Source organism: Mobula birostris, chromosome 3 (assembly GCF_030028105.1).
Source record: "Mobula birostris isolate sMobBir1 chromosome 3, sMobBir1.hap1, whole genome shotgun sequence".
In the NCBI taxonomy this organism is placed as follows: domain Eukaryota; kingdom Metazoa; phylum Chordata; class Chondrichthyes; order Myliobatiformes; family Myliobatidae; genus Mobula; species Mobula birostris.
This window is the reverse complement of record NC_092372.1, coordinates 178465066-178492738: the sequence shown is the minus strand read 5'-3', so window position 1 is coordinate 178492738 and position 27673 is coordinate 178465066. Positions and strand designations below refer to the sequence as shown.

The 27673-nt window shown below is 39.3% G+C and overlaps 1 protein-coding gene across 6 annotated transcripts in view; it reads right to left on the bottom strand.

Annotated features, from left to right (window-relative positions):
• Positions 1–27673, bottom strand: part of rundc3b (RUN domain containing 3b) — a 96533-nt gene that overhangs the window by 22283 nt on the left and 46577 nt on the right. For all 6 annotated transcript variants that reach the window (XM_072253760.1, XM_072253761.1, XM_072253764.1 and 3 more), the window contains 5 exons: positions 16624–16757; positions 12463–12548; positions 12093–12182; positions 8566–8646; positions 5049–5217 (listed from right to left, as the gene is read on the bottom strand). In XM_072253760.1, coding sequence (XP_072109861.1) covers positions 5049–5217; positions 8566–8646; positions 12093–12182; positions 12463–12548; positions 16624–16757 — 560 coding nt within the window. The remainder of the gene's footprint in view (positions 1–5048; positions 5218–8565; positions 8647–12092; positions 12183–12462; positions 12549–16623; positions 16758–27673) is intronic.

Sequence of the window (27673 nt, the reverse complement as noted above, 5' to 3'; positions counted from 1 at the left end):
ACACTGACCGGCAATTCTTGCAATGCTGCTGGTGCCAATCTGTATCAGCGTCTGCCGTTCCTTTGGATTCATTAGTCGTATGGAGAGGGGATGCCTGCTACATGGGCAACAGCTTGTTCTCCATATCGTTCTGCCCTGGCTTGTGTATCAAGTAGACAGCTGGGACGTAACATCCTGACCAACAGAGGGCCTCAATTTCAAATTCACTACGGATTCACCCACTACTAAAAATATTAAATATAATAGAATTATAGCTTTCAATATCCTTGAAATACCCATAGCACTCCATTTTTGCCATGTATTAAAAGCAGTTGGGGTGGTACAATACCTGTGATGGAATATGTTTATTTCAAAAGGTACAAAACATTTCCAATCCACAACTAGAAATTGTGTTAATATCCCCCACACCAGTACTTGACTTTGATAACTATGTAGTTGTGTGAGGACACAAAAGTTGCTGGGAGATTTGTAATCTCCACATGAAAAGAAAGAGGCAAACTTGAGTCTTTTTTGAAATTCAGAAAAGACACCAATTTGCTCTGGTCAAGGAATTCACCTGAAATGGCAGAAAATAGTCCTGAAAACCGGTGACAATTCTCATTTGAAATATTTAATCATCAGAAACCAAGGACGGCAGATGGCCAGAATAGAAAATGCTTTCCCAACATTAATGTTGAAATTTGAGGAATCTCATGAAAATAGCCTTGTTCCATTTTCATTCACTATAAATCAGTAGCTGGTTGGCTAGGAGTAAATGGGGCTGAGAGTGTCATAAACAGGAAATGAAATTCAGTGAAAATAAAAGGAAATTCAGGTGAAGGTGGCATTTGGCATACTTACCTTAATACGTCAGGGGCATAGAATATAAAGTTGGGATTTTATGTGGCAGATTTACAAAGTAGTAGCTAGGCTATGTATTGTGTGCAGTTCTTGCCTCCAACTAGTGAAAAGATATGATTTCTCCAGAGAGAGTACAGAGATGCTGCATTAAAATACTACCTGGTTTGGGGGACTTTAGTTATGGTGAAAGAATGGAGACGCTGACTGGCAAGCTGACAGAGGTATACAAAATCAGGAGCACAGATATGGAAAACAGAAGCATTTTCTCATGCAGGGGTATCAAAAACAAAAAGATACAGTGGTATAAACAATGTGAGATAAAGGAGTTTTAAAGGGGACTTTAAAAATATGCACAGAGTGGTTAATATCTAGAACATGCTACCAGAAGAGTTACCATTTGCAGAGCAAATGCTGCTAAGTGTGATTAATGGATCATTCTTTAAAATGCTCTCTTCCTGCTGCTGCCATCATGAAGGAGATACAGGAGCCTCAGGACTCACACCACTAGGTTCAAGAACAGTTATTACTCCTCAACCGTCAAGTTCTTGAACCTGTGGAGATAACTTCACTTGCACCAACACTAAACTGTGCCTACACCCTATAGGCTCACTTTCAAGGACTCTTCATCTCATGTTCTTGACATGTATTGCTTACTTAGTTATTTATTATTACTACAAGTACCTACTTGAGGCCGGAAGTGTTTCAGATTTTGGAATATATAATGAAATAGCTTGGAATCTCCACCATTTCCAACTCTGAATTTGTGTGCTTCCAGTAAGCAAACTTTGTCTTACACTTGTTCATCACACATATGTACTTAACAGTAAAAATTACTACGTACCTTTCGTATCAGAAAATACCTATAATATGTGTAGGGTAACAAAAGCAGCACAACAGCACCAGGAGAATACCTGAATCAGCTGTTGAACGACAACCAACCAACCACAGGATCTGTCTGCATCTATGATGGCATGTTTTGATTACAAGTATGCAATATTCTGTATCTGCATTTTACTTATTTTAGGTTTTATGTAAGGTTTAAAAAGAATCAGGATTGTAGACGTTCTGGTGCTGGATTTTCATATCAACAGATGCTTTAAAAAAATTAATGCTGTGCATTTTTTTAAATTTCTGAAAGCATCTTGCTGAATATTCACAATTATCTTCAGTTTTCAGTCGTCGTGATAGCTTTTTGCTTATTTCATAAGCAAACCATTAAACTCATATGTTAACTTCGATGCTGAGCGAGATCCTCATTTTTCACTTTATATATTGTTTTTCTATTTTTCATCGTCTTTGGCTCACTACATATGTGAGCTCACTTCTCAGAACTGTGTGATGCACAGAGACTTGCACATCACCTGGGAACCTTTCCAGCATTTTGTGGACTTTTCCATTTCAGACTTCATGTCGGAACTCAAAAACAATTTGGATTTTGGAGATCTTCATATTTTGGAATTTCTTATAAAGGATTTGACTTCTTTATTTATTTTGCTTCTTTATTTATTTGCACAGTTTGTTGTCTTTTGCACATTGGTTGCTTGACCATCTTCTTGTGTGTGTTTATTCCTTTCTGTGGTGTTTTGTTGTAACTCACTGTGAATGCCCATAGGAAAATGAACCTCAGGGCTGTATACAGTGACGTATATGCACTCCGATAATAAACTTACATTGAATAAACTTTGAATTATTTGATGGTTGGCACGGACAAAGTGAGCCAAGGAACCAATATCCATGGTGATTTTATGAAACTGGGGTGGGGCGGTTGGTGGAAACTGATTTACACAGACAAAAGTTTGAGCTGGAATTTGCAGACTTGCTTTTTATTTGCAGAATCTTGAGTTTATGAAGTGGAAAAGAAACCCCAGAGCAGAATGCAAGCAACAGGGTGACCACAGTTAAGAGCCCTCTACTGTGGTGGGCGAAGAGGAGAGACATGCCAGAAATGGCTGCATGGAAAGTCATCCTCTCCCGTCACATTTCAGTAAACAACTGCTCAAGTAACTGATTGGGAGATTTCAGAAGAGGCTACAATCCGGGAAAAGTGCTGCTAAGATTGAATGTTGAGCTAATTCACATTGACTGAACTCAGTGGAAAAGAAAACAATTTTTAAATTTCCTTTAATATAAAAAAAAGCATTGAAGTAAAAAATGCCTACCGTGAGCAATGCAATAGGGCATTTCAATAGAGCAGAAACTTCCTCCAAATACCCACTGGATCAACTAAAGTGGTCACCTTCTTGCCACTTAATTCCCTAACTACCAAAGCTATATAACTGAAACTGAACAAGACCAGTCAAAAGGCATTTATTTAACTCTGACTTGAGCTTTGGATGTTATATCTATGGTAGCACTGAGAACCTATTTCTACTTCTTAGTTCATCAGCTGTTGAATCCCCATTTTCTTTTACCAAGAGACTTAAATAATCTAATGACTTTTCCTTCACTCAGTTACTTGACCCTTCATAATCCTGAGTCATTAAACAATTTCCCACATTGTAACTTACATTGAGCCCTTGTTCCCTCGTCATATTTGTGTTTATAGATCTATACTGTCTCCCAATTATGCAAAATAGTTCATTTTTTTCTCCAAATTCCAAAAGTCATAGTTCACATTTAGCCCTTCTACACCAATATACAAGTTTCAAGCAAATCTGACCCATTGATCATCCCCAAATTCCACCAACAGTAGTTTCTTCTTCAGGCATCAAGGCTGCAAACTTTAAAAATTCCCTCCCCATATTTTTCACCTCTCTAACATCTGCTATAAGGTTTTCCCTACAGCTTACACTGAATAGCTTTGCCTAGTTTCTCTTCTATCCCTTATGTGTCAAAGTATATTTATAACAACTCGGTAAGCACCTTCAACTTTTAAAAGTACTGTAAAAATGCTACTTATGCTTTTTATAATGAGGACTGGTTGTGCCACTGTTCATTGGATATGTAGGCAGGAAAAGGTTAGCTATCCAAAGCAGAAATGCCAAAAAATTTAGCCGGGGTGGGAGTGAGGTAGACAGATGAGTTGCAGACGTCAATGAGAATAATCTAGCAAAAGAGGTAGAAAAGAAACCATAGAGTGAAGACGGCAAGATAAAGGTTTCATAAGGCCTATTGGGGCAGATTTTTTTTATGGACCTTTGGAAAGGGTTAGATGCAGGGCTGAAGAATTATATTAACTAAAAGAAATATAGAGAAGATGAAATCAAATAAATCGTGAAATAATGGTTTGATGTCCAGAGGTATTTACAGCTCAGAGGAATGAGATGTCTTCAGAGCATTAGTATCAGCCTCCAAAAGGGTAGCAGTGCCCGTCTATGCACCTTGAGTAAGAATGGTTGAGTTGAAACTGAGAGAAGAATTCAAATTCGGAGTGGGTCAGATTCGAGGATGGCCTGTGTCTCTATAGAAATCAAATGCCAGAGGATGTCTTCTGGTCAAATGCAAATTGTGAAAGGAGATCCTGTAGGTTATACTGTGCCAGAAATTGTTCAGAGATCGGGGAAAGTAAGTCTGTAGGAAACAATGAGAGCAGAGCTGAGCAATGCGTCAAGCTCAAGGCTGGTGTAGGGCGTAAGGGGATGACACTGAGCCCTTTGTTGACCGACTGTTCAGGGTCCGTGAGGATTATGAAAACATGCAGAATGTAAGATAAGGTGTGTGGGGAAGTAAATGAAAGAGGCTGTGTTATCGCATCACTTATTTTCTATGGCAGGACATCCTGGAAGCCAGTGCAAATAATTTTCCATTGCACTGGATTCAGTGGATCTGCACATTAAAAACCAAATGGAATGCAGTGTGAAGAAAAATAAAGCTGCAGATGCTGGAATCTGTAACAATAATAAAAAAAGGATGTTAGAAGAACACAGTGGGTAAATCAGCACCTGTGGAGACAAAAGGTGCAAGTCAACATCTTGGCTCAAGACCGTGTATGTAGCATATTGATATTAAGCTTCTAATGCTATCAGTGGACAAGGAAAATGCTTATTCCCAAAAATTTTCATCTGGAAATGATTAAATGGAGAACAATTAAAAAGCAAATTGCAGATGCTGCAAATGTGAAATAACACAGAAAAGCTGGAAAGCCTGCACCTGTGAAGAGAGAAACAGGCTTAATGTTTCAGTTCAGTGCTCTTTCAGCAGAGCTAAGTGCAGATTTTTTTTTTTTGTTTTCTCCCACTACTGCTAACCATCTTAGCTGTGACAATTACCTTCTGCTCCAATGCCAGCCTGAATTTCTGCTCCACACGCTTGCACTTGTTATACCAGCTGTGCTCATCAGTGATGAACGGTGGGCCAATGTTCTCCGGTGTGCTGCCTTCACTACTGCTGCTCCCCAGAGTGCGTAACTCCTCTTCATCACTGCTGATACTCTCAGAGCTTGGACGGAACAGGACATTTCATCAATTAGATTTAGCTGAAATTGCACCGATAAACTACTGCTGCAACTATCAGCCTCCTGAGGCAGAAAAATGGAAAGATGGTAAATTTGGAGTCTGCATTCTGATTCGTGCATCAAATTGCAAAACATGTCAGCAGAAGCTCTGAGCTTACGTGCAGCAAGAGGAGCTGTCACTTCATCACAGTCAATAGAAAATGTGAACTTCAGTTCATTCAAATCAGCTGATTTCAAAGGCAATTAATATTCAGAGTCTGCAACAAAACTAAGCAAGGATGGGGAATTTGAATAAAGAGCAAGATTTCTAGCTGGCTAGAGCAGTGAGCAAGAGCTAACCTTGGATCTTGATGAAAGTATAGATGGATGGATTAGTAAGTTTGCAGATAATATGAAGATTGGTGCTGCAAGACCCTTAACAGTGTCGATGAGCAGAGGGATCCTGGGGTCCAAGTTCACAGCTCCCTAACAGTGGTTACACAGGTTGATAGGGTGGTTAAGGAGACAGGTGGCATGCTAGCCCTTATTAGATAAGACAGTCAGGAAGTTATGCTGCAGCTTTATAAAACACTAGTGAGGCCACATCTGAAGTATTACATACAGTTCCGGTTCCCCCATTATAGGAAGGATGTCGAGGCTTTGGAGACGTTGCAGAAAAGGTTAACTAGGATGCTGCCTGGATTAGAGGGCATGTGCTACAACAAGAAGTTGGATAAACTTGGGTTGTTTTCTCTGGAGTGGCAGAGGCTGAGGGGAGATTGATAGATGTTTATAACATTATGAAGGGCATAGATAGAGAGATAGCATCGCGCCCCCCCACCCCCCACAGAGTTGAAGTGTCTAGTACCAGAGGAAATGCATTTAAGGTGGTCGGGGGAGGGAGTAATTCTAAAGAAGATATGAGAGGAAAATTTTCTCCCCCCCCCACAGAGAATGGTGGTGGGTGCCAGGAATGCGCTTCCTGGGGGATGGTGGATGCAGATACAAAAGGAATTTTTAAGAGATGGTTGGAAAGGCACACAGAATGAGGGAAATGGAAGGCTATGGGCATGTGCAAGCAGAAAGGATTAGTTTAGTTGGCAATTTGGTTACTTGTTTAATTGGTCTGGCATGACATTGTGGCCAAAGGGGCCATTCCTGTGCTGTACTGTTCTATGTCCTAAACCAGTTCAATATCAATCTTGTGTTAGCCCTGGCCAATGTTTGCATTCAGCCTGCCAGATGCTCATTTGAAATGTGCAGTGTTAACTGACTCTAGTCAGCACCAAGGCACATTATTGTGAGTGATTTTAACTTGCCTTGTGTTCCATGCCAGATGTCACCAAGCAACACATCTGCAATGGATGACCACGCTGCTGGCTGTTAAAATGTATTCAGAGTTTCAGTGACACCGAGCAACCCAAATTAGAGATGTTAATGCTTCCACTCAAGCCAGGTCCCAGTTACAATGGCAATGGGTGGGAATTAAATTAGCATCAAATTATAAATCTTAAAATTCCCAACATTTGAACTTCCACGTAACAGCAATTTTTTTTTTTGTTCAATGGTGAAGTGTATACAAGTCTTTCAGACAGGAATTAGAAGAAATAAAATTGTGCTGAAAAAAGATTTGTTCTGTAGAGGAAAGATGCCTGGAGAACTGGAAGTGATTTTTTGGGACTAGCAGAACCCAAACTGGAGAGCAAAGATGCCAATGATAGGCCAATGTGTATTAAACCTAAGAGTTAGGAATTTGGGGGCAAGAGAAAGAGTGGTGGAAGAGGAGTTAGATAATTAATGCCGGTGAAGTTTGTAAAGTGAATTAATCTGACCATGAAGACTATGCAGGGATTTGAAGCTGAAGGACCTCAACATATATTGTTCTAGGTAATGAGTGCATGTGTAAGTGATCATGAAGGCAAGGCTGAGGAGGGCTGAACATTAAATGTTGAGGAGTTTGTGAAAAACAGATCAAGAAAAATATACAAGAAACCCCATAAATAAACAATTCCAGTTATGCCTAGATAAAGATGTTAACAGCTCAGTTGCAACATTCCAAGCAAAGCTACGTTGATGCTGTAATAACAACATTTGGAGCTTTACTGCTCAGCTCAAGATTGAGCAGTCCAAGGTTTTACACTTGTTGATTCAGACTGAACAAGGGTAAAGGAGAAGGAATGGAATTAATGGCAAAGCAAAAGCTGTAATTTCTATGGATTTAAGTTCACAAAATACATACATTAACTAATTTGCTGAATGAAATTACTGTATATTTATCTAACTATCAATCACAATTCAATACAGCCTCTAAGTTCACACAGAAAAGTGCTATCCTTTCTGCAATGCAAATTATCTATTCTTATCTTCTCTTTTGGAAATATTTTTTATTTTGAGTACATTTTTAAATTACATTGTCAGTGGATCCAGGACTAGTGCATACTTTTAAGTCCATTTAATATGTAAACACCAACATAATCAAACTAAGGTGCTTTTATACAGAGCAGAAGGTGATCTGCACAATAGCAAATGCAATGTAGGAGATTTCATAATTGTAATATGAAACGTGAAGCAATTTAAAGAAAATGAAGCAAGTCTTCTAAATTTAGGAAGTAGTATGCAGAGAGCCAGTGCTGTTGTAATCGGAGTTAAGACACAGAGTAGCCCTGATCCAAGTAAATGGTGGAATAGTCTTCATGGCTGAATGGCCTACTCTTTTTCTAGTTCCCATAAAAATAGTTGATGCCAGAAAAAAAAACAACTATACTTAATTTTACAAAAATTTGATGACAGTATAAGCTTGGGTCAACTGAATCCTCCAATTGTTCAAATACTAGGGCTGAGGTCACTTAGACAGAATCAACTTCAGCACCATTCTGATATGATGATGGCAGATATCAGGGATGTCACACAAGGACACTCTTTAAAACAGAAAAGCCCACCTACTGGATTCTTTGAAGTACATCGAAGATTAATTCATCTGAGTTCATTATCCCAGTCAGAAACCCAAGAGGTAGAAATTCCCCACGGTAGGCTTTGTACATCTCAGATCCTACCATACTTCTAGATAAATTACATTAAAAATAATTCCATAAGTGCATTGGATGTCACAAAGCCAGTTTCCAATGTGGCCAATGAAACCGCAGCATACATTCTGAAGTAAAGTCTTACATATCACTTTGTATAGGTTAGCCTACAATTATTCCCCAGGGCACACAGTATGTATGAAATATGCATAAGGTGAGATTGCAAAATTTTTGTAAAAGCAAGGTTTTAAGATTTTTAAACACTGCACATTTTCATTGTATCATTTTGACAGGAAAAAAAATCTATTAAAAAATTACAGACAAATTTACCTTTGTGTGAACTTCAGATATGGGGTATAGTCAATGACAGCAGGACAATTGCCATCCAAACTTTCACCCTTTAAACAGAAGCTGAAAGATAAATCATTTACTATTTTCAATCCAGTTATTTTACATACGATGACTTGTCGAACTACTCAATAATCCATTTGAGGGCTTCCTTTCCTATACACCTTATTCTTCATGCCAAAAAATCATTTTTAAATGCTGAAATACATGTGATGTAATTTCAAATGCAATTTTTATCTCTGCTTTAGGTTCCCCAGACAATCAAACAGCATGGAAAAAGGCCTTTCAAATCACTTGCCCCCATTTTGGCAGCTTTTTTCAGATAGCCACCACTGAAAACATATAGTTTTAAATTTTAAATTTCTCCCCGTTTACCTTAAAATCAGTTCCTTCTAGTTTTAGACACTCCAACCATGCAGGAAAAAAAGATTCTAACTATCTATCTATGCTCCTCATAACGTTGTATATCTCCATAAGGTCAGTCTTTAGCCTACATTCCAGTGAGAGTAAATGCCTCCTGTCCAAAGTTTCCTGATAACTCTCAGCCCATCATTGCAGTTATCATCCTGGTACAGAAGAGATTCACTCTGTTGCTACCACGTTTTTCCTGTGTTGCGGAGACCTAAACTGTATACAAATCTCCAAGTGCAATCTAACCAGTGTTTTGCAAAATAGCCTCCACCTTCTTTTATTCAATCAAATGTTTTTTTTCAAAAACCGTTTCCAACTGGGTTGCCACCTTGATGACCCACAGTACACAAAGACATGCAAGACACCTGGCATTTACTTTATACGTCCTATCAGAATTCACTTTCCCTTGAAACGTCAATAAAGCTTCTCTCCAAAGGTGCTCTCTAACCTTCCATGTATTACCAGCTTTTCCGTTTTTGCCAATAACCAGGGCTCCAAATGTTTGCTTTGAAAAGCTAAATAATCAAAGCTGTTGATTTGAAGAGCTTTAGAAGCACATTTCAACTACTCAAACAAAGAGGACCAATGCTTACGTCCCTGCTGTGTCTCAAGAACTGGTTGGCTTACAGACAGCATTTCATGTTTTAAAATGAGGATAGCTCAGGCAAATTCAAAAACTGAACAACAAAGACAGTGCAGTCAAAAGCAGAGAACAGATGGCAGGAAATTCTTTAGATTTGCATTTTTCCATCCAAAATGTAAATATTCAATTCCACTGAAAACATTTTCCCAATTGAAACACACTTTAGTATGATAAATGAGTCCAAGGGCTAACATACACAAACAAAGTGGGGCAAGTCTGAGCTGAAATCCTGTTTTGAGAGGCTAGGCTTAGGGGAATACAAACCCTACAGACGCAAGGAGAGCTGCAATTACAGCTCATAATGACTGCTGAGATTTTACTTTGAATATAAACTATGACATCACCACATTTAGCAAAGGGTGACAGAGTTAGTCCCAGTAGATGCACTTCGTTGGATCCCCAACAGAGATTAGAGAGAAGCAAATGGGCACCATGATGTCAGCTGTTGCATTAAGGTCTCTCTAATCTCTCAACTTTATATTAATATGTACCACTGAATGAGGAATTCTGTCATCAAGTCCTGGAAATAGTCATTTGCACAACTAACAGTCCAGCCTTTGTAACCAAAGGTGGGCAGTGGGAGACATCAGCCCTATGAAGCAATTGCAAGCCGATAGGTTTAAACTTCAATTATAGACATATTGATGAACTCTGAGAAACAGTACAACCCTTCATTGAGAAAGCGGCAGAGTAATTGCTCTGGAGAAGCTCAGTCCGACAATACATTTTAAATTTTAATGAGGGGAGCAAGGGGGATTGATAAGGGAAGTATATTAGATGTACTCTACATGAATTATAGCAAGGCATTTGACAAAATTCCACACATCAGGCTGGCCACAAAAGTAAGATGCACTGATCCAAGAAATAAAGGCAAAGTGCATCCTAAACCAGCTCTTTCACAGAAAAGAGAGGGGAATGACTAGGGTTGCCAGCTGTCCCGTATTAGCCAGGACATCCCATATATTAGGCTAAATTGGTTTGTCCCATATGGCCCCCACTAAGGTAGAGTGTTCCTATGAAACCGTTCATAAGTCGAAATGGCGTAAAGCGACGAAGCAATTACCATTAACTTATATAAGAAAAATTTTTGAGCATTCCCAGACCCAAAAAATAACTACCAAATCATACCAAGTAACACATAAAACCTAAAGTAACACTAACATATAGAAAAAGCAGGAATGATATAAATACACAGCCTATATAAAGTAGAAATAATGTATGTACAGTGTAGTTTCACTCAGACAGAATCGGGAAGATTAAGCCAAAACCCATTTGTAGAAAAAAAATCGGCACGTACACGCATGTGTATGTCACATATGAGCACGTCACGCATGCACACACAGGTGCCCGCGCAAGGCTTCATGGTCATGGTAGTCTTTCTTGGGGTAAACACAAGTGTCCCGTATTTTACTGCTACTTTTGTCCCTTATTTGGGAGTGAGGAAGTTGGCAACCCTAGGAGTGACTGATATAAACTTTTTTAAAAAAAAAATAAAGATGCCGGAAATCTGAAAAACTATCTACCTGTGACGACTAGCTTGAAGCCTTTGTACTTTTCTGGTCACCACATTATGGAAACGATACCAATTCATAAGAGAGTTTAAGGAGGAGATTTACAAGGATGTTAAAGATTTCAGGTGTGAGGCAAGATTGGGTAGGTTGGGTTTTTTTTTGGAACATGCAGTGGACAGTCGAATGAAGACTTGGTTGAGGTATATTAAAATTATTAGCAGCCAAGATAGAGGAAACGGGGAATACTTACACAGTACATTAATGTCAAAAAAGCCAGGTGGCAGAACTTTAAAATATAAGCAGGAATACAAGGGAAGGCATGGAAAATATTTCTCATTCAGAGGTTGTCAGGGATCAGAACTGTTTTGAGATTTGTTTGATAAATGTACATTTCTCATAAACAGTGCAGAAGCAAAGGTAATAATGCAGTCCGCTTCATCTGTTGTGGCGTGTGGCCAAGCGGTTAGGGCGTTGGACTAGCAATCTGAAAGTCATGAGTTCGAGCCCCAGCTGAGACAGCGTGTTGTGTCCTTGAGCAATGCTCCAGTCCACCCAGCTGAAAATGGGTTTGTCTATTGTGGCGCGTGTCCAAGTGGTTAGGGCGTTGGACTAGCGATCTGAAGGTCATGAGTTCGTGCCCCAGCCAAGACAGCATGTTGTGTCCTTGAGCAATGCTCCAGTCCACCCAGCTGAAAATGTGTACCGGCAAAATGCTGGGGGGTTAACCTCACGATAGACTGGTGTCCTATCTGGGGGGGGGGGGGGGGGGGGGGGGGGGAAGAGTACTCTCAGGCGCTTCATGCCACAAAAACCGGCATAAGCACCAGCCTGATGAGCCTATAAGGCTCGGGACAGACTTTAACTTTATCTATTAATACATACAATCTGACTTATTTATATATTCATGCTCCAAGCAAACTCATAAAAACAAGTGACTCAATTACCTGAAGTCAATCGCATTGAGTCCAAGCAACATACCAGCAAGCATATTCGCTTCTTCTCCCAGTACAACTGCCCCATCTTCATAATATCTCCTGTAAGGGAAATATGAACAAGGGTGATTGCACTTCAAATGTATTGAGAGAACAGATGGCTTATAACAGTCTCAAATTGGATTTATGTTAACTTTAACTAAGTTGACCAATTAACACTGTTGTCAATATCCATAACAAACTATGGTTCGTGAAACAAAGTCTTTAACAGGTAACAGCCTTTACAAAAACAGTGTCATTACATAATCTCATTACATTCAATTTCATTAAAATATGCTTTTGAATTGGCAGGAGTCATGTGACATGAATAATTTGTTATGACCTGGTTGTTTTGATGTCCCTTAGAGAAGTGGATATATACTCGGACAGACGCTTCTCCATAAGTGCTACGCGAATCCATGCTCTGCCCTATCAAGTTACAAAGATCAGAAAAGAAGCATTACAGTATTAGAATGCATGAGACAAACTACTACACCATTTCTCCTTTTACTAAGCTGACAGCTGCATATGGTGACAAGGCAAGTCTCATTTAAACCAGCTGCTGCTTTATGTAAATACCCAAACGCTTCTTATGGCTTGGTGATAAAGTGTGTATCCACAGCAATAAATATGTCCCTCATGCCATTCTTCATAGTTCCTCATAATCTATGGCAAGAAGACTTTTTCTGTGACTTCCTGTAGATACTCAGGACATCATTTGAATGCAAATTTCATCAGCTTTCAGGAACTTATGTCAAGCAGAAGTAAAGCACATTTACTTGCTAAATATTTACAACAAACTCCAATTTGCATAGAGTTTACACCCTACTTAATAAGCTTCAAAAGATCAACGTCAAAATAAATTTGATACCAGAACCAATAAAGAGATGCTCATCAGTCCTGATGAAAGGTTTTGGCTTGAAACGTTGACTGTACTCTTTTCCACAGATGCTGCCTGGCCTGCTGAGTTCCTCCAGCAGAGAGAGAGGAGAGAGAGGAGGGAGGGGAGGGAGGGGAGGGAGGGGAGGGAGGGGAGGGAGGGGAGGGAGGGGAGGGAGGGGAGGGGGGGGAGGGGGGGGAGGGGGGGAGGGGGGGGAGGGGGGAGGGGGGAGGGGGGAGGGGGGGGAGGGGGGAGGGGGGAGGGGGGAGGGGGAGGGGGGAGGGGGGAGGGGGGAGGGGGGAGGGGGGGAGAGGGGGGAGAGGGGGGAGAGGGGGGAGAGGGGGGAGAGGGGGGAGAGGGGAGAGAGGGGAGAGAGGGGAGAGAGGGGAGAGGGGAGAGGGGAGAGGAGAGAGGAGAGAGGAGAGAGGGAGTGTGTGTGTGTGTGTGTGTGTGTGTGTGTGTGTGTGTGTGTGTGTGTGTGTTTTTTGCAAAGAAATGTTAAGATAGATGACCACAGGTTTTGTGAGTCATCTTCAGAGAGATGTTGAGGGAGGAAGTCCTAGACCTAGACAAGGAAAGTTACGACTGGCAAGAAACAAGAAAGTAATTAGTATTAGAGATGCAGAATAGGCCAGGATGAGGTGCAAAGATTTTAAATAGTTAGAGGGCAAGGTTCAACATGGAACAATCAAGCCGTGGAGGGCTCAAAACAAAGCACAAGGATATTTACTACCAGATCAACAACCATACCAATGCAGCACATACTGGGGCAATGGGTGGATAACCGGTGAGACAACATGACCAGAAGCAACAATTTGGATTAATGAATAAATATGGATCTTGGCTGGAGAGCAGGAAAATACATGAATCACCAAGTTAAGCTTATAAAGAAGGAAGCCAGGTTGAGTCACAGCATCAGATAAGCTGAAGCAGTGGTTGGGTGAATGATGCCACAACACTGGTAGTAGGTAATGATTAAATAGATTTGCCTTTGTAATGTCAACGTACAGAGTCAGCCCAGGTATTTAAAATGGTCTGGTAAAGTCTTGTGCCAGAAAAAAAAAGAGATAAAGTCAGAAACAAACTTTTCATCAGAAATTGGTTTTCTTCCAATATATTAATTGGGAGCAACATTTAGTCTGCTAGCACAAAATGTGTGTCATATATCAGAACAAATCAGACAGTGGAGAACTGAGAGAACTGGTGCTGAGGTGAAGCTGGGAGGAAATGGCATTCATCATTGAACATCAAGTTGTAGCCACTTGCCACCCTTGTCATAGGGAACCAATAGTAATGTCCCGTCACAAGAAAGCTCATTTCCAAGCTTCATACCAGAGATATTTCAATATTAAAGATAGGATGAGCTACAGTGCAGATACTACCACATCAGACCTGCTCCATTGCTAGACTCAGAACTTCACACCCAGTCCCTCAACGTTGCGAGCTTAACAACATGACCTTTACTAGCTTCATTTTAATGGAATTGATCTGGACTGAAAATTTTAAATTCAGCTAAGTGGATAGCTTAATACAAATATAAAATAAAATTAATAAAAATTATGAGGTAATCTGAGAAACCTGGGGTGGATCCTCAGGGTGACTAAGTGAGACCTAGGTTTAGCTCACAGGTTGCTTCACCTCTCCAGGTGGCAAGGCAACCAGACCTTCCAGATCAAATGCAGCAGGTTTGCACCTGGATTGAGAATGGCAGACACCAGTGATGGGTCAGATCAAGCATGATCTAGCCAATTCATTTTTAGATGGTTGTGAAAAGGCAGCTTGGAGATCAGAGAGGGGAGGAAGCTTAAGCTTGAAAAACCAGAAGTAATGTTTTTGAAAGGGAAGCTATTCACTGTGATTAATAGATAATAAATGGGTAGATAAGAATGAAACTAGATGACACAATGTCATAGAACGAAATCACATAACCAACCATATCAAATATTACAGACAAATCAAGAGCAAGTCGTAATAGATAATTACACAAATATGAACTGTTGGATAACTGATCTATCATCTGGCTATGCTTCGTAATTGTAAAAATTAAATACCCAATCTCAAATGATGCTGCACATTCTAAATATAGAAGTGTACAAGAAATATTTTGTAATTAATTACCCTGTTGAATCATTTGGCCATTCGATTAGCTAATTTTTGTCTGTATAAAACATTAGGGAATCAAAAAAGTTGAATATCATTAAAGTACACTTTTGAAGTTGAGGCAAATGCACTATACTGTTCAAAATGGCATTACTTGTGTGTGCAGCTCAGCAGTGATCATCAGCAGGTTATTGCAATGTAACAATTGTGCCCCATGCTATTCTTGCCCAAATTGTATGATCAAGACATTCTTCAAATTTCACCATGCCAATTGATTCCACTATAATGCCAACAAGAACAAAGTTAGATGTACAAAAGAGTTCCATAAATGATCACATGATCTTTTCTCTCTGCTGTCATCAAGTAGAAGGTACAAGTCTCAGAGCTCGCACCCCCAGTTTCAAGAACAGTTACTACCCCTCAACCATCAGGCTCTTGGAAAAACGGGGATAACTACACTTACCTTGATATTACATGCTCATTATTTATTTATATCTGCATTTGCACAGTTTGTTGTTCATTGATCCTGTTTATAGTTACTATTCTATAGATTTGCTAAGTATGCCCGCAGAAAAAGAATCTCAGGGCTGTATGTGGTGACATGTATGTACTCTGATAATAAGTTTTTACTTTGATTTTGATGGCCATCATTTCTCTTAATCTCAAGACCACTTTCTGTGCCATCACTCTGCCTGTCATTAAGTTATGGAAATATTACAATTGAATTTAGTGATGCAAGCCATTGTTTTTAAGCAAACATCAATGGATCAATATTATCACCAGCTCTGTTCCCCTCTTATTGTCAGCCAAATCACTCGGGCTGAACCAGACAGATACACAGATCTGAAACTTTTTACACAAAACCATTTTAACCACAGAGTTTTTCTCATGCCGTCCTTCTAATAGTCCATTCTTTCTTCCTATAGAAACATTAGGGGATCACAAAACTGCATTTGCTTTTACATCACCTTACATTAAATTCCACTTATCCATCCAGCTCCAGGCCCCCACATTAAAATGAAGACTGGTTATAACCCAGCACACCCAACATAAAGTTGTAATGTGAAAATCACTGTCCAATGACTCTAGCAACATAGAAATCCGATTACAGATGCTCCTCAACACCAAGACATGGGCTAACACTTAGATAGGTCTTTGCAGAAGTCTGATTACAATTTCTTTTATACTCTCTCCCAGTAACCTTGACATCATCAGTTTTGGTGGTTCTTAAATCTTAAAATATTAAAGTAGGACCCTTGAGGTAAAATGACATGAACCTCACCTCATTTTGTTCCAAGGTAAAATTAGGGCCAAGAATTCCTTCCCTCATTAAGTTCTGCCTAGGCACCCTCCCACTCGGCCCATCTGCATGTATGCCGAGAATCCCACTGCTCACATGAACTCTGCCCGTAGCAAATCTCCAACCGAATCCTGAAGTCACATAATATAAAAGCATCTGCTACAAGCACAAATATCAATTTTTTACAAAAAGAACAGAAGATAGACATGCAGATAGTTTCTAACCTTTGCCCTTGACGAGCTTACGTTCTCCATGTTTTCAATGCTGCTGATGCAGTTATGAGGAACTTTGCTGCAGGCCACGCGTATGAAGTCCCAGAAGCTTCGAGGGCTTTCATAACCAAGCCAATTTATTTGACCTGGAGTACAAAAATAGAACAGCAAATAAAGATACTAATCTACAAAATTAGTTGCTTTCCTCTTGAAGAAAACTTGAGCTGCTTGAGGTACTTCAAATGCAGACTCAAATCTTCAGTCGTGAAGATTCAGGCCCCTCTCACCAATTATAATCCCCATCACTTTCTGTCCATTTTTAAAAAAAAATCCATTTAAAATTCTTTGATCCGGAAGCTGGGAAGTAGGATTGTTTAGGCTACTCATTGCTGTGTTATAATAGGTTCACAGGACATTATGCTAGCCTATGCTTTCTTCCTCCCATTTCCGAAATAGTTTACTCTTCCCAACAACTCAGCATGGAATGTTATCAGCAGAATCTTGGGTGATGATTTCTTAGTTACAGTAAGTCAAAAATAGAAAAAGTAATTACAACATTACATAAATAATGGAATTCCCTTCCAAAAGCTATAACTGAATCTGCATCCAAATACTCCATCCACAGGGAGATCTCATTCTGAACAAAACATTTTACCAAACCCTTTTAATAGATGTATTTATCCAATTTAGTTATTAGTGATATCTTTTGAAAGAAAGCTTCAATTAAAAACAAAAAATTGAGAATATTTCCCCCTATTTAAAATTGTATGCCACTTTACTAATTCCCTAATAAAAAAAATTTGCCCGAATTTTTATTTTTACATGCAAGCCAAATTCCTGGCAACAATAAACATTTACATTTCAGGTATTTACATAACAAATACAAATAAATGGTATTTGTTTTTCCCATTTTATACTTAAAACTTGAAGATGACCAAGTGCTATTCACATAGATTCGTATATAGACTAGCTGAGCAGAGTCATATAGAGCATGCTTTACTGTTGGTTTTAATGATTTTTTTTCCACAATTAGTGGCAGCTACCCTCTGGCAGGAAATGGAAGATGGTGAAAAGGTGCATTAGGTGGCTCTCTTATCTCACTGCAGTTGTGAATTTCCAGGAACGGGACTTCTTATTCATGGGATTTGAGCATCGAGTCTGGTATGTACCACCCTGCCCCAACTACTCCATGAAACCAAAGAGCTTACTATGCATTTCAGAGCATTGTTCAAAGTATCTCAACACTGATAGTACTGTAATAGCCAGTTTTCATGCCATTTATTGCGTTCTTATGAACATTAACTCAGTTTTTCACTGTTGTAGTTGAGAATTTACACTCCTTTATCACCACGAATGACACAAATTAAACTGGATTTAGATGAAACAGAATCAGGCTGGCATTGTTTACCAATCCAGTTACTTTTGCTGTAAATAGACCTGTCATCATGTATTGGGCAAGGACAGGTTTGGACTCGATGCACGCAATATAGAAAAGAGTGCAAATATTCAGTTATGAAAAATAAACTACCCAAAATAAATCTAATAAGAGCAAGGGTAGTAAAACAATGCAGGGTTTCAAATGAAGACCAACAAAATTACAAATGCTGGAAAACGGAACTCAAACACAAGAAAGTCTGCAGATGCTAGAGATCCAACGTAACACACACACACACACACACACACACACACACACACACACAGAGCTGGAGGAACTCAGTGGGTCAGGCAGCATCTGTGGAAATAAACATCCTGAAGGAGGGTCTGAAGCATCAACTGTCTGTTCATTTCCAAAGATGCTGCCCAACCCACTGAGTTCCTCCATCATTGTGTGTGTGTTGCTAAAAAAAAAAAAAAAAGTAACTCTTTCTCTTACCACGGATGCAGCCTGACTGTTCCCAGCACTGTTTTTATTACAGTTCCAAAGGACATTAATAAGAAGGAGATTCCAGAAAGCATTAAATGGAAAAGGATCTAGTGCTTTCCCGGCGTATATGAAGGATAAACTCTTCTTGGGCTTCAAGCTGGGTACAGGTATTGATTATAACTGATGTTTTGATGACAAACTCTGCTATCTTCTTCAAGAATTATGCCTGGGTAAGTCTAGTCTGGTGGTATGTATACCTCCATAGTCCATCCCTCCTGATTAGTTAGTCCTCATCCAATCAGGTTTCCTCTCTTCCACTTTGTCTACAATTGAATTCCTGTTCTTACTTAGAATGTGACCTTTGTCTTTGTTAAACTTCTTTTCATCTGGTTTTATTTCAATGGCTTCCTTCACCAGGTGGTCTCAAAAGCCACTGGCGTGGAATAGTAGTTTTGTGCCATCAAAGTCAATCCCATGGCCACTGTGAATGCAATATTCTGCTACCGCCAATTTCTCTGGGTAACCCAAATGGATGCACCTCCTGTGCTCCTTAATGTGTGATTCCCTGTGCATCCCATTTGGCCTATATATGCTGCCCCAAATTCACAGGGAATCCTGTAAACACCATCCGACCCAAGTCCCAGGTCATCTTTGACCTGCATAATCTGCGACTTGAGCATCCTTACGGGCTTGTGGATGGTAGTAGCAACAAGGAGGAAGCCACTGCTCCCGCCCGTCTTCCTTACTTTTCACGGTTTCTGCATGGATCGCCAGGATCCTGAAGAAATGCTGGATTAATACCATCCAAAAACCCGTAACGAAGCTCAAGTCGCAGCTTCAAGTCAAATTTACTTATGACAGAGGAGATTATCTGGTGCATTGGATCTAAGAAAGCTCCCGGAAGAGCAATAGCACAAGTCTCATATCTTTCCTCATGCCCATCAATTCCCCTATGATTCTTTTTGCCATTAACAACACAAGGTCATTCATTGTTGCTAATTAGCCTAAAAATCATTGCAACCTTGAAATGGAAGAGGAAACCAGTGCATGTAGAAAAAACCCTTTTGGTCCTTGGGGAAAACATGGAAATTTTGCAGAGGCAGGGTGGAGCCCAGAACCCTTACCAAATAGGCCAAAACTTGCAGGGAGCAGGCAGCAGGGTACCCAAGACACTGCATGGCAGTGCTAGAGTGAAGAGTGTTATCTGGGAGATAGCTCCATGAAACACAGACTTCATATTAATTTAGATTCTGATTACCAGAACCACGTTTGTGGTATACACAACTTGCATTGTTAAACTATCTAGAATACTCTAGATGGTTCAAGTAACTAGAAAGCATAAAATTGCAGATGCTGGAAAATCTAGAAAATGCTACAGATACTCAACAAGGTACACAGCATCGGCATCTGGCTGAAGAAGTAGTCTCTCAGTCTCTGTCTCTCTCTCAAGCACTAAGGTTTTGATCAAACCCAGATGACAATTCAATTTTACCTCATCTTCTTCTGCAAAACAAAAAAAAAATACTCGAACAATACTACTTTTCTCAATATTTTAAGAGAAAATATCTTGACAGAGCCCTGATGATCACTTTTTTTGTTCAATGAAATTAATGAATCATAAAGGAATAAGTGAAGGAATATTCAAAATAAAATGAATTCTCATTATATTCAAAATAACAAGGCATCTTAAATTGCAGTGCAAGCATAAAACTTCAGTCAGAAAAAGCATCGACTGCCTATGAAGAGGAAGATTGAGATTCTTTCTGGCAGCCTATGGTTATCATTTCAAGAGTTCCAATTGATTGACTCCATTCACAGAGGCTGAAAGAACATTGAATGATGAGGATAGTTGTTAAATTTATTTTTGCAACATGTCTTTTAGCTATTTAATTAAGAATCTTATTCCATTTTTGCTAAATGGTTAATTCATCTTGCTCACATAGTAGGAAATGAGGATTTTTTTTTTAAAAAATGCCACACATAATGTTTAATTGCTGACAAACTGAACCCATTGAAATTACGTGATAGGGTAAATAAATACTAAACTGGATCATGAATGCTAAAGACTATATGCTTCCACCTCCATCATTATTTGAGTTATGCAGAACAAAAACTCAAAATTTAGTATTCAAGCAGGAATAATAAAGGAAAGCAATTGTGGAGAAACCAAAAGTAACTGATACTACAACAATTGGACAGCTAATGTTAAACTTGACATGAACTACAGAATATTGAGTCAGAGGCTAATCATAACCAGATTTTCAAGTGATAGAGAAAAGGGCAGAGCTTAGTCAAGATGGCGCTAAACGGCGACTCCTTCGGAAGCAGCTGTACTTCCATCTTAATATCTCTATTTTTCCCTTTCAGCGTTCTTTTGAAGACCCTGACCTGGAGTTGCATGCTGACTTCGGTTCTTTGCAGGAATGGGACCTGCTCTCGGGATTTCATGACTGGCCATTATCTGACTTGCCAAGGGCACAGCCTAAGAGTTTGGCTTGCCTTTAGAGGCCTAGGATCTCGGGGCTCTGAAGACGGGCGGATATGAAAGTCGGTGTCCCAACAGACCGGTGTGTCATGGGAGCTGTGTGCTCAGAGACCTGAGATCTTTGGGCACAGGGCTCAGAAAAAGCGATGCAACAGAATTTTAACATCGTAAACTAGCGAGTTGTTTGTTATGTCTCCCCTCTTGCTGTGAAAACAGAAACATCTTTCTTCCTTATTAGGGAGAGAGAACCTGTGGTATGTCGAATACTGCATGAACACGTAGTCTTTGGAGTACTGCAAGTCTGTGCTTTTGCTGTTGTTTTTGCCGCATGCTTCAGTGCTCAGTGATGGGTGCCAATGCTTTTTTTTTGGCTGGTGGGGGGATCATTGCTTCCTGCCGCTTATGTGCGGGAGGGAGGGGAGCTGGGAGGGTCCTTGGGGGTTCCAATATTTAACTGTCGTTCATTCTTTGGGGGCACTCTTCTGTTTTTGTGGATGGTTGTGAAGAAAAAGCATTTCAGGATGTACATTGTATACATCTCTCTGACATTAATGTATATTTGAGACCTTTGAAAAGAAGTTTGGACAGACAGCAAAAATATTTTAATAGCTACATTTCCAATATCGGAATTTAATTTATGAATTCACTACAATGTTTAGATTCATAAAAGTATGAGTAAACAGAAGGTAGTGCACTTAAAGCAAACAGAGTCAAAGCACCATCCTCCTAACCTTTAAAGTACAATTTAGAAATCATTGGAGAGTTTACAGTGGATGCTGTTTTTTTTTGATTATCTAGGACTCAGACTGTGCCAGACTCCTTCACTTTTGCCCTTTGATCAGGAAGGTTAAAATGATGAAAGAGATCAGAATATACTTCCTTCCTAAGAATATATAACAGGCCAGGAAAGGGCATTAATTAGTTCTCTGAAGTTCACTCCTGTAGTACCTTTACTCTTCACCAATTGCACTATAAATAGCTGCAGTATTCTTGCCTCTAATAGCCCATTTAAGACAAATTTAAAGGGATATTACTGTCATCATCTGCTTAATTTCTTCTTCCTTACAAACTGATGGATTGCTATATTGCTTTTGAAAATATTTTTTCAAAATCCAGTATCAAAAATTCAATAATTGCAGATGCAGAAATGACAGGTTGAGATCATGTTAGTAAGTTTACAAAGCATAAAAATGAAGTTGTTATCTAATATATAAAGGTATTTTGTCTAAGAAAAGTCAAACAGCAGATAATTTCAACAGTTCCCCATATAATCTCACTCACATTTTCTTCTCTCAGGTTTAAAAATATCAGTGCAGAATAGGACCTTCCAGCCCTTCAAACCATGCAGCAACCCATTTAATTAACCCTAACCTAATTGTTTAAAGCCCTTGAACATTATACAAATTTTCATGAGTGAGGTAATGGGCTTAATAATGCCCTGAGTGATCGTTCAGTTTATGGAATCTAAAAAGAAGCATTCAAAAATGGTTCCTAACTGAAGCATAATTTACATTTAAGAGAGCAGTAGAAATCGACGTATCAATGGAAACGGCAGACAGAGATGTAATTGAGTTGAAATCAGGAATGCAAATGAGCATGAATAAAATTGCAACATTTAAACAGAAACTGGCCTGGCTGAACAAATTGTGTTAATATTGTGGCAAGGGCTCACATACACCACACCAGTGCAGGTTTAAAGGCGAAACTTGCAAAAAAAAAAGCAACAAAGTAGGACACATACAAAGAATATGTCATATAGACAAAAATAAATGGAAGAGATAAAGATAAAAAGTTAAGTTAGTGTTTCAAAAAGAGCACTAATCTGCATGTTGTTGATGAAAAATCTGAGAGTGTTGAGAGTGACAAAGGACTGAGTAGCCTTAAGATTTACAGTAGATGCGCAATATGGCTTACACCAGAAGTGAAAGGCAAATTATTAAAATGGAACAGGACATTGGCTCAGCTGTTTCAAGCATTCCACAAAATGAGTTTGAATGGCATTTCAAAGATATTGAAATTTGCAGATATCCAACTAAGAACATATGTGGAAAAAAGACAACTCCTGTGGGAATGATAACCCCTATGGTTTCACGAACTAAGTATGTAAATTGCATACATCACACCACCATACATGTGTACCTCACTAAAAGTAAAACTGAAGTTAGACATGCATTATGGACTCTTTTCTTCCCCCCTTTTAACTACAAAACATAAAAATTCCCAGTACAGTACCATTGATAGTTAAATCACCCCACATGCAAGGCCACTGTCTGCCTTTTCCTTGATCCATAATTTGAAACAGAAAAACCTGTGATCATTTTATTCACAAATCATCTTGACATACAGGCAATTTCAGACTAGAAATTTATTATAAGCATTTGATCCTGGTGTAGTAAAGTTTGATTTCTGCCACTTAATGAAACTGCTTGTGTCATTTTTTTAAAACTCTCAACCCTAATGATAATGCTTCAGCAATTTCTGCATGACGTATTGGAATAAACCCCAGTCTCCTGCATGATTCATGTTTCCATTCTTGGTTTGAAAATGTACAGCCTAGATTTTGTTACGCGAATGTAATAATTTTGAGATTTAAAATGACACAAAATGATTATTTAGAAAATTGCTTTTTGAGATGGAGTCAGCATTTGTAGGTATGGAACAAAGCCAGCTGCGACTGACTCAGCCATTTATTATGGAGCTAGCTGTTCAGCCTTTAAGCATACCTGCAACTTAATGAAGAATGCATTAGTTACTTGTTTACTTGGGGGAAAAGACCTTACAAAAATCACAGGAGAACAATGCAATCATATTCTCATATACTCACCTGTCCTATAACATAAAAAATCCAAGCAAGGAAAGTAAATTTTCATACAGACCAAAAATTCAAAATTCAAACTCGCACACTTGCTGTTTTCCTGTTGCAAACTGAATACGTACCAATGCAAAAGAGGTTGAAGATATGCTGCTGTCAATCTTCAGCACAATTGCTTTCCAAATGACATGAATCATGTTAGCACAATTTTTTTTGGTACTGCCATAAGGAGGTGGCAGTGAGCTTCAGCAAATACCAGCAATGAACAAAGTTCGAAAGGTTCTGAAACTTCAGTTTCACATAAAAGGGGCAGACAGGAAGTCACCATATTAGAGATGTTGACTGGAGGAGATTACAGGAGGATTTTGTATGTTATAGGCACATGTAACAAAATCAATAAACCTGCAGGGATTGAAAACCATTTTAGCCCTGGGAAAACGCTCTGGCTAGCCACATGATCAATGCCTTTCATCATCTTATACACCTAGATCAGGTCACCTCTCATCTTCCATTGCTCCAAGGAGATAAGCCAAGTTCACTCAACCTATTCTCAATAGGCATGCTCTCCAATCCAGGCAACTAACTTGCCAATCTCTCTATAGTATCCACATCCTTCCTATAGTGAAGTGACCAGAACTGAACAGAGTACTTCAAATGGGGTCTAATCAAGGTCTTATTTCGTTGCAACATTACCTCATCGCTCTTGAATGCAATCCCATGGCTGATAAAGGCCAACACACCATAAGCCTTCTTAACAACACTGTCAACCTGCACAGCAGCTTTGAGTATCCTATGAACACGGACCCCAAGATCTCTCTGATCCTCCACACTGCCAAGAGTCTTACTATTATTATATTCTATCTCCAGATTTGACCTACCAAAATGAACCACTTCACACTTTTCTGGGTTGAACTCCATCTGCCACTACTCAACACAGTACTGCATTCTATCAATGACCTGCTGTAACATCTAACAACCCTCCAGACTATCCACAACACCCCCAGCCTTTGTGTCATCAGCAAACTTAACTAAGCCACCCTTCTACTTCTTCATCCAGGTCATTTTTATACAAAATCACAAAGACGAGGGGTCCCAGAACAAATCCCCGTGGAACACCACTGATGACCAACCTCCAAGCCGAATACAAACCATCTACAACCATTCTTTGCCTTCTGTGGACAAGCTAATTCTTGATCCACAAAGCAAGGTCTCCTTGGATCCCATGCCTCCTTACTTTCTGAATGAGCCTTGCATGTGGAACCTTATCAAATTGAGTTGAATTGAATTGAATTGACTTTATTTCTTACATCCTTCACATACGCAAGGAGTAAGTATCTTTACATTAGGTCTAAATGTGCAATCATAATTTATAATAAATAGAACAGTCAATGTAATATAGAGTACACTCAAATCAGCGTGAGTTCATCAGTCTGATGGCCTGGTGGAAGAAGCTGTCCCGGAGCCTGTTGGTCCTGGCTTTTATGCTGTGGTACTGCTTCCTGGATGGTAGCAGCTGGAATAGATTGTGGTTAGGATGGCTTGGGTCCTCAATGATCCTGCAGGCCCTTTTTACACACCTGTCCTTGTAAATGCCTTACTGAAATCCATATACATTACATCTACTGCTCTATCTTCAATGTCTTTTGTTACTTCCTCAAAGAATTCAATCAAGCTCACAAGTCACGACATGCTCTTGACAAAGCCATGCTGACTATCCCTAATCAGATTATGTCTCTCTAAATGCTCATAAATCTTGCATCTCAGGATCTTCTCCGGCAACTAGCCCACTACTGAACCAAGAATCACTGGTCTATACTTTCCAGAGTTATCTCAACTCCCTTTCTTGAACAAGGGAACAACATTTGCAACTCTCCAATCCTCTGGTACTTGATCACTCTGGCAATGATCATTTATCTCTGGTACGAGGCAGACAGTAGCCACTGTAGTTCAGAATGTAGGGATTTTCCTGATCATCATCATGTCATTAGATCAATGAAAACACCCAAGCCTAGAAATTCAATGACATGGTAGATTTTTCCTGTATGATGTGAACACTGACATTAACCAGAGATATCTGCTATAAAGGCCATTTCTAGGTCATTTTACACCACATCAGAAACCCGACTGGAGAAATATTCATTTTAATTTGTCAAAGGAAAAAAAGATTGTATTTGCCTGATGCTCACAAGGCATAATTTTGTGTTATTTTCTTGCCAGTTCCTGCCTAATGTGGACTATCATCTCGGAAGTCACTGCCAAATAAACCGAAGATTGTATGTGCAGAGTTGGGAATGGGAACATCTTGGAGTTGGGGAAGGTTGTGTTTTCTAGACTGGGCAGAAATATTTTTGCTCCTTGTGGCCCCAAGCTGGGCTGCAAATCCACACATCTTAAATTTTTGGCCCCTCACATCTACTTTTAGCAGAGTTTGCAAGTCTCTGGATCATGTCATCCCCTCAGTCAAGTAAGGACTCCAAAAGAAATTTCCTGCCAATGAATCCTGGAGGGCAGATTAACCATTCAAGCCCTCAGCCTGCCTCAGTTTCTGAGCCAGAAATTGGCTTGGGGGTCAGCTTGCAGACCTCAATATTTCTGTTACTTCCCACTCATCCTTAACTTATTGTCTTTGGACATTAAAAAAAACTTCCTACTGTTTTTCTCCTTTGCCACCTATCTATATTATGCATGTAACATTTTCCATTTCACTTCTCTTTGAAACGATTAATAAATATACATTGTTTTCTTAGGACTTTGTTGCAAGGAGTCTGAACAAGATTACAAAACACAATGATTAGTATTCTAAAAATAACAAAGTGAAGATCTGATAATCTAAAATTTAGCAAAAGATTCTCAGCAGGTCAGGCAATATCTGTTGGCGGAGAAACATTTCAGGTTAATGACCATTCTTAAGTAGGGTAGATGAAGAGCAAGTGCAAGATTGAATGCTTGTCCCAGTTTACAAAGGCTTCACACACCAACATGGTTATGATTCTTTCATTGTTACCTGGCGATGTATTCATTTTAATGTATTGAAAACTTTTCTGAATGTTCCTGTGGCTGTTTCCCAGTCAAGTCAAGCTTATTGTCATTTAATTATATACATATTATATAACATATATAACCATATAATGTATATAGAAATAGGACAACCTTTCTCTGAACCAGGATGTAAAGCACAATAGTACTCATAACAATAAATCATATATAATAACTTATTAAGGATTAAATCTACAGAGGAATCAAGCATAAATAACAAACTAAAGTGCACAAATTAAATATTGTAAGGTATGGAACAAATTGTAATCCAGGGAACGGGAAGCGCAGAATCAAATATCGCTGTGATGATTGTATATTCTAGTATCAATTGTTTGGCGACAATAAAGTATAAAGTAAGTATAAAATTAACTAGTGTCTCGTCAAATACAATTCAGCAGGAAGTTCAGAAACCTAAGAGTCTGAGGGAAGAAGCTGTTTCCCATCTTGACCGTTCTTTTTATGCACAATACCAGTATTTTCATCTGGAATATCTAGGATCAGTCAGTGATTATTTGAAGATCAAGCGATACTTGCTTCTTATTATAAACAGGTCCCAAAGACCCGGCTGGGATCTCATCACAATAATGCTTCCAGTCATCTGGCTCCGGCTGTTACAGAGACTTCTAGGGCAACATCACTAAATAAACACAACCTTCACCATTGTAAGTGTAACACTCTGGGAAAGGTTTCACTGTTAATGTAATGGTCTTTCTGCAGAAGCAATATTTGGATTATGGTTAGAGAATGTGAGCCATCCCATGAAGGGAGTGTGTTTTCACGTTGTGAGCCTGACACCAGTGTGAGCTGGATCTTTTGTTCGGCAGGAGATGAGGAGAGAAGATGCCGGACAGTAGAGGTCAGAAGA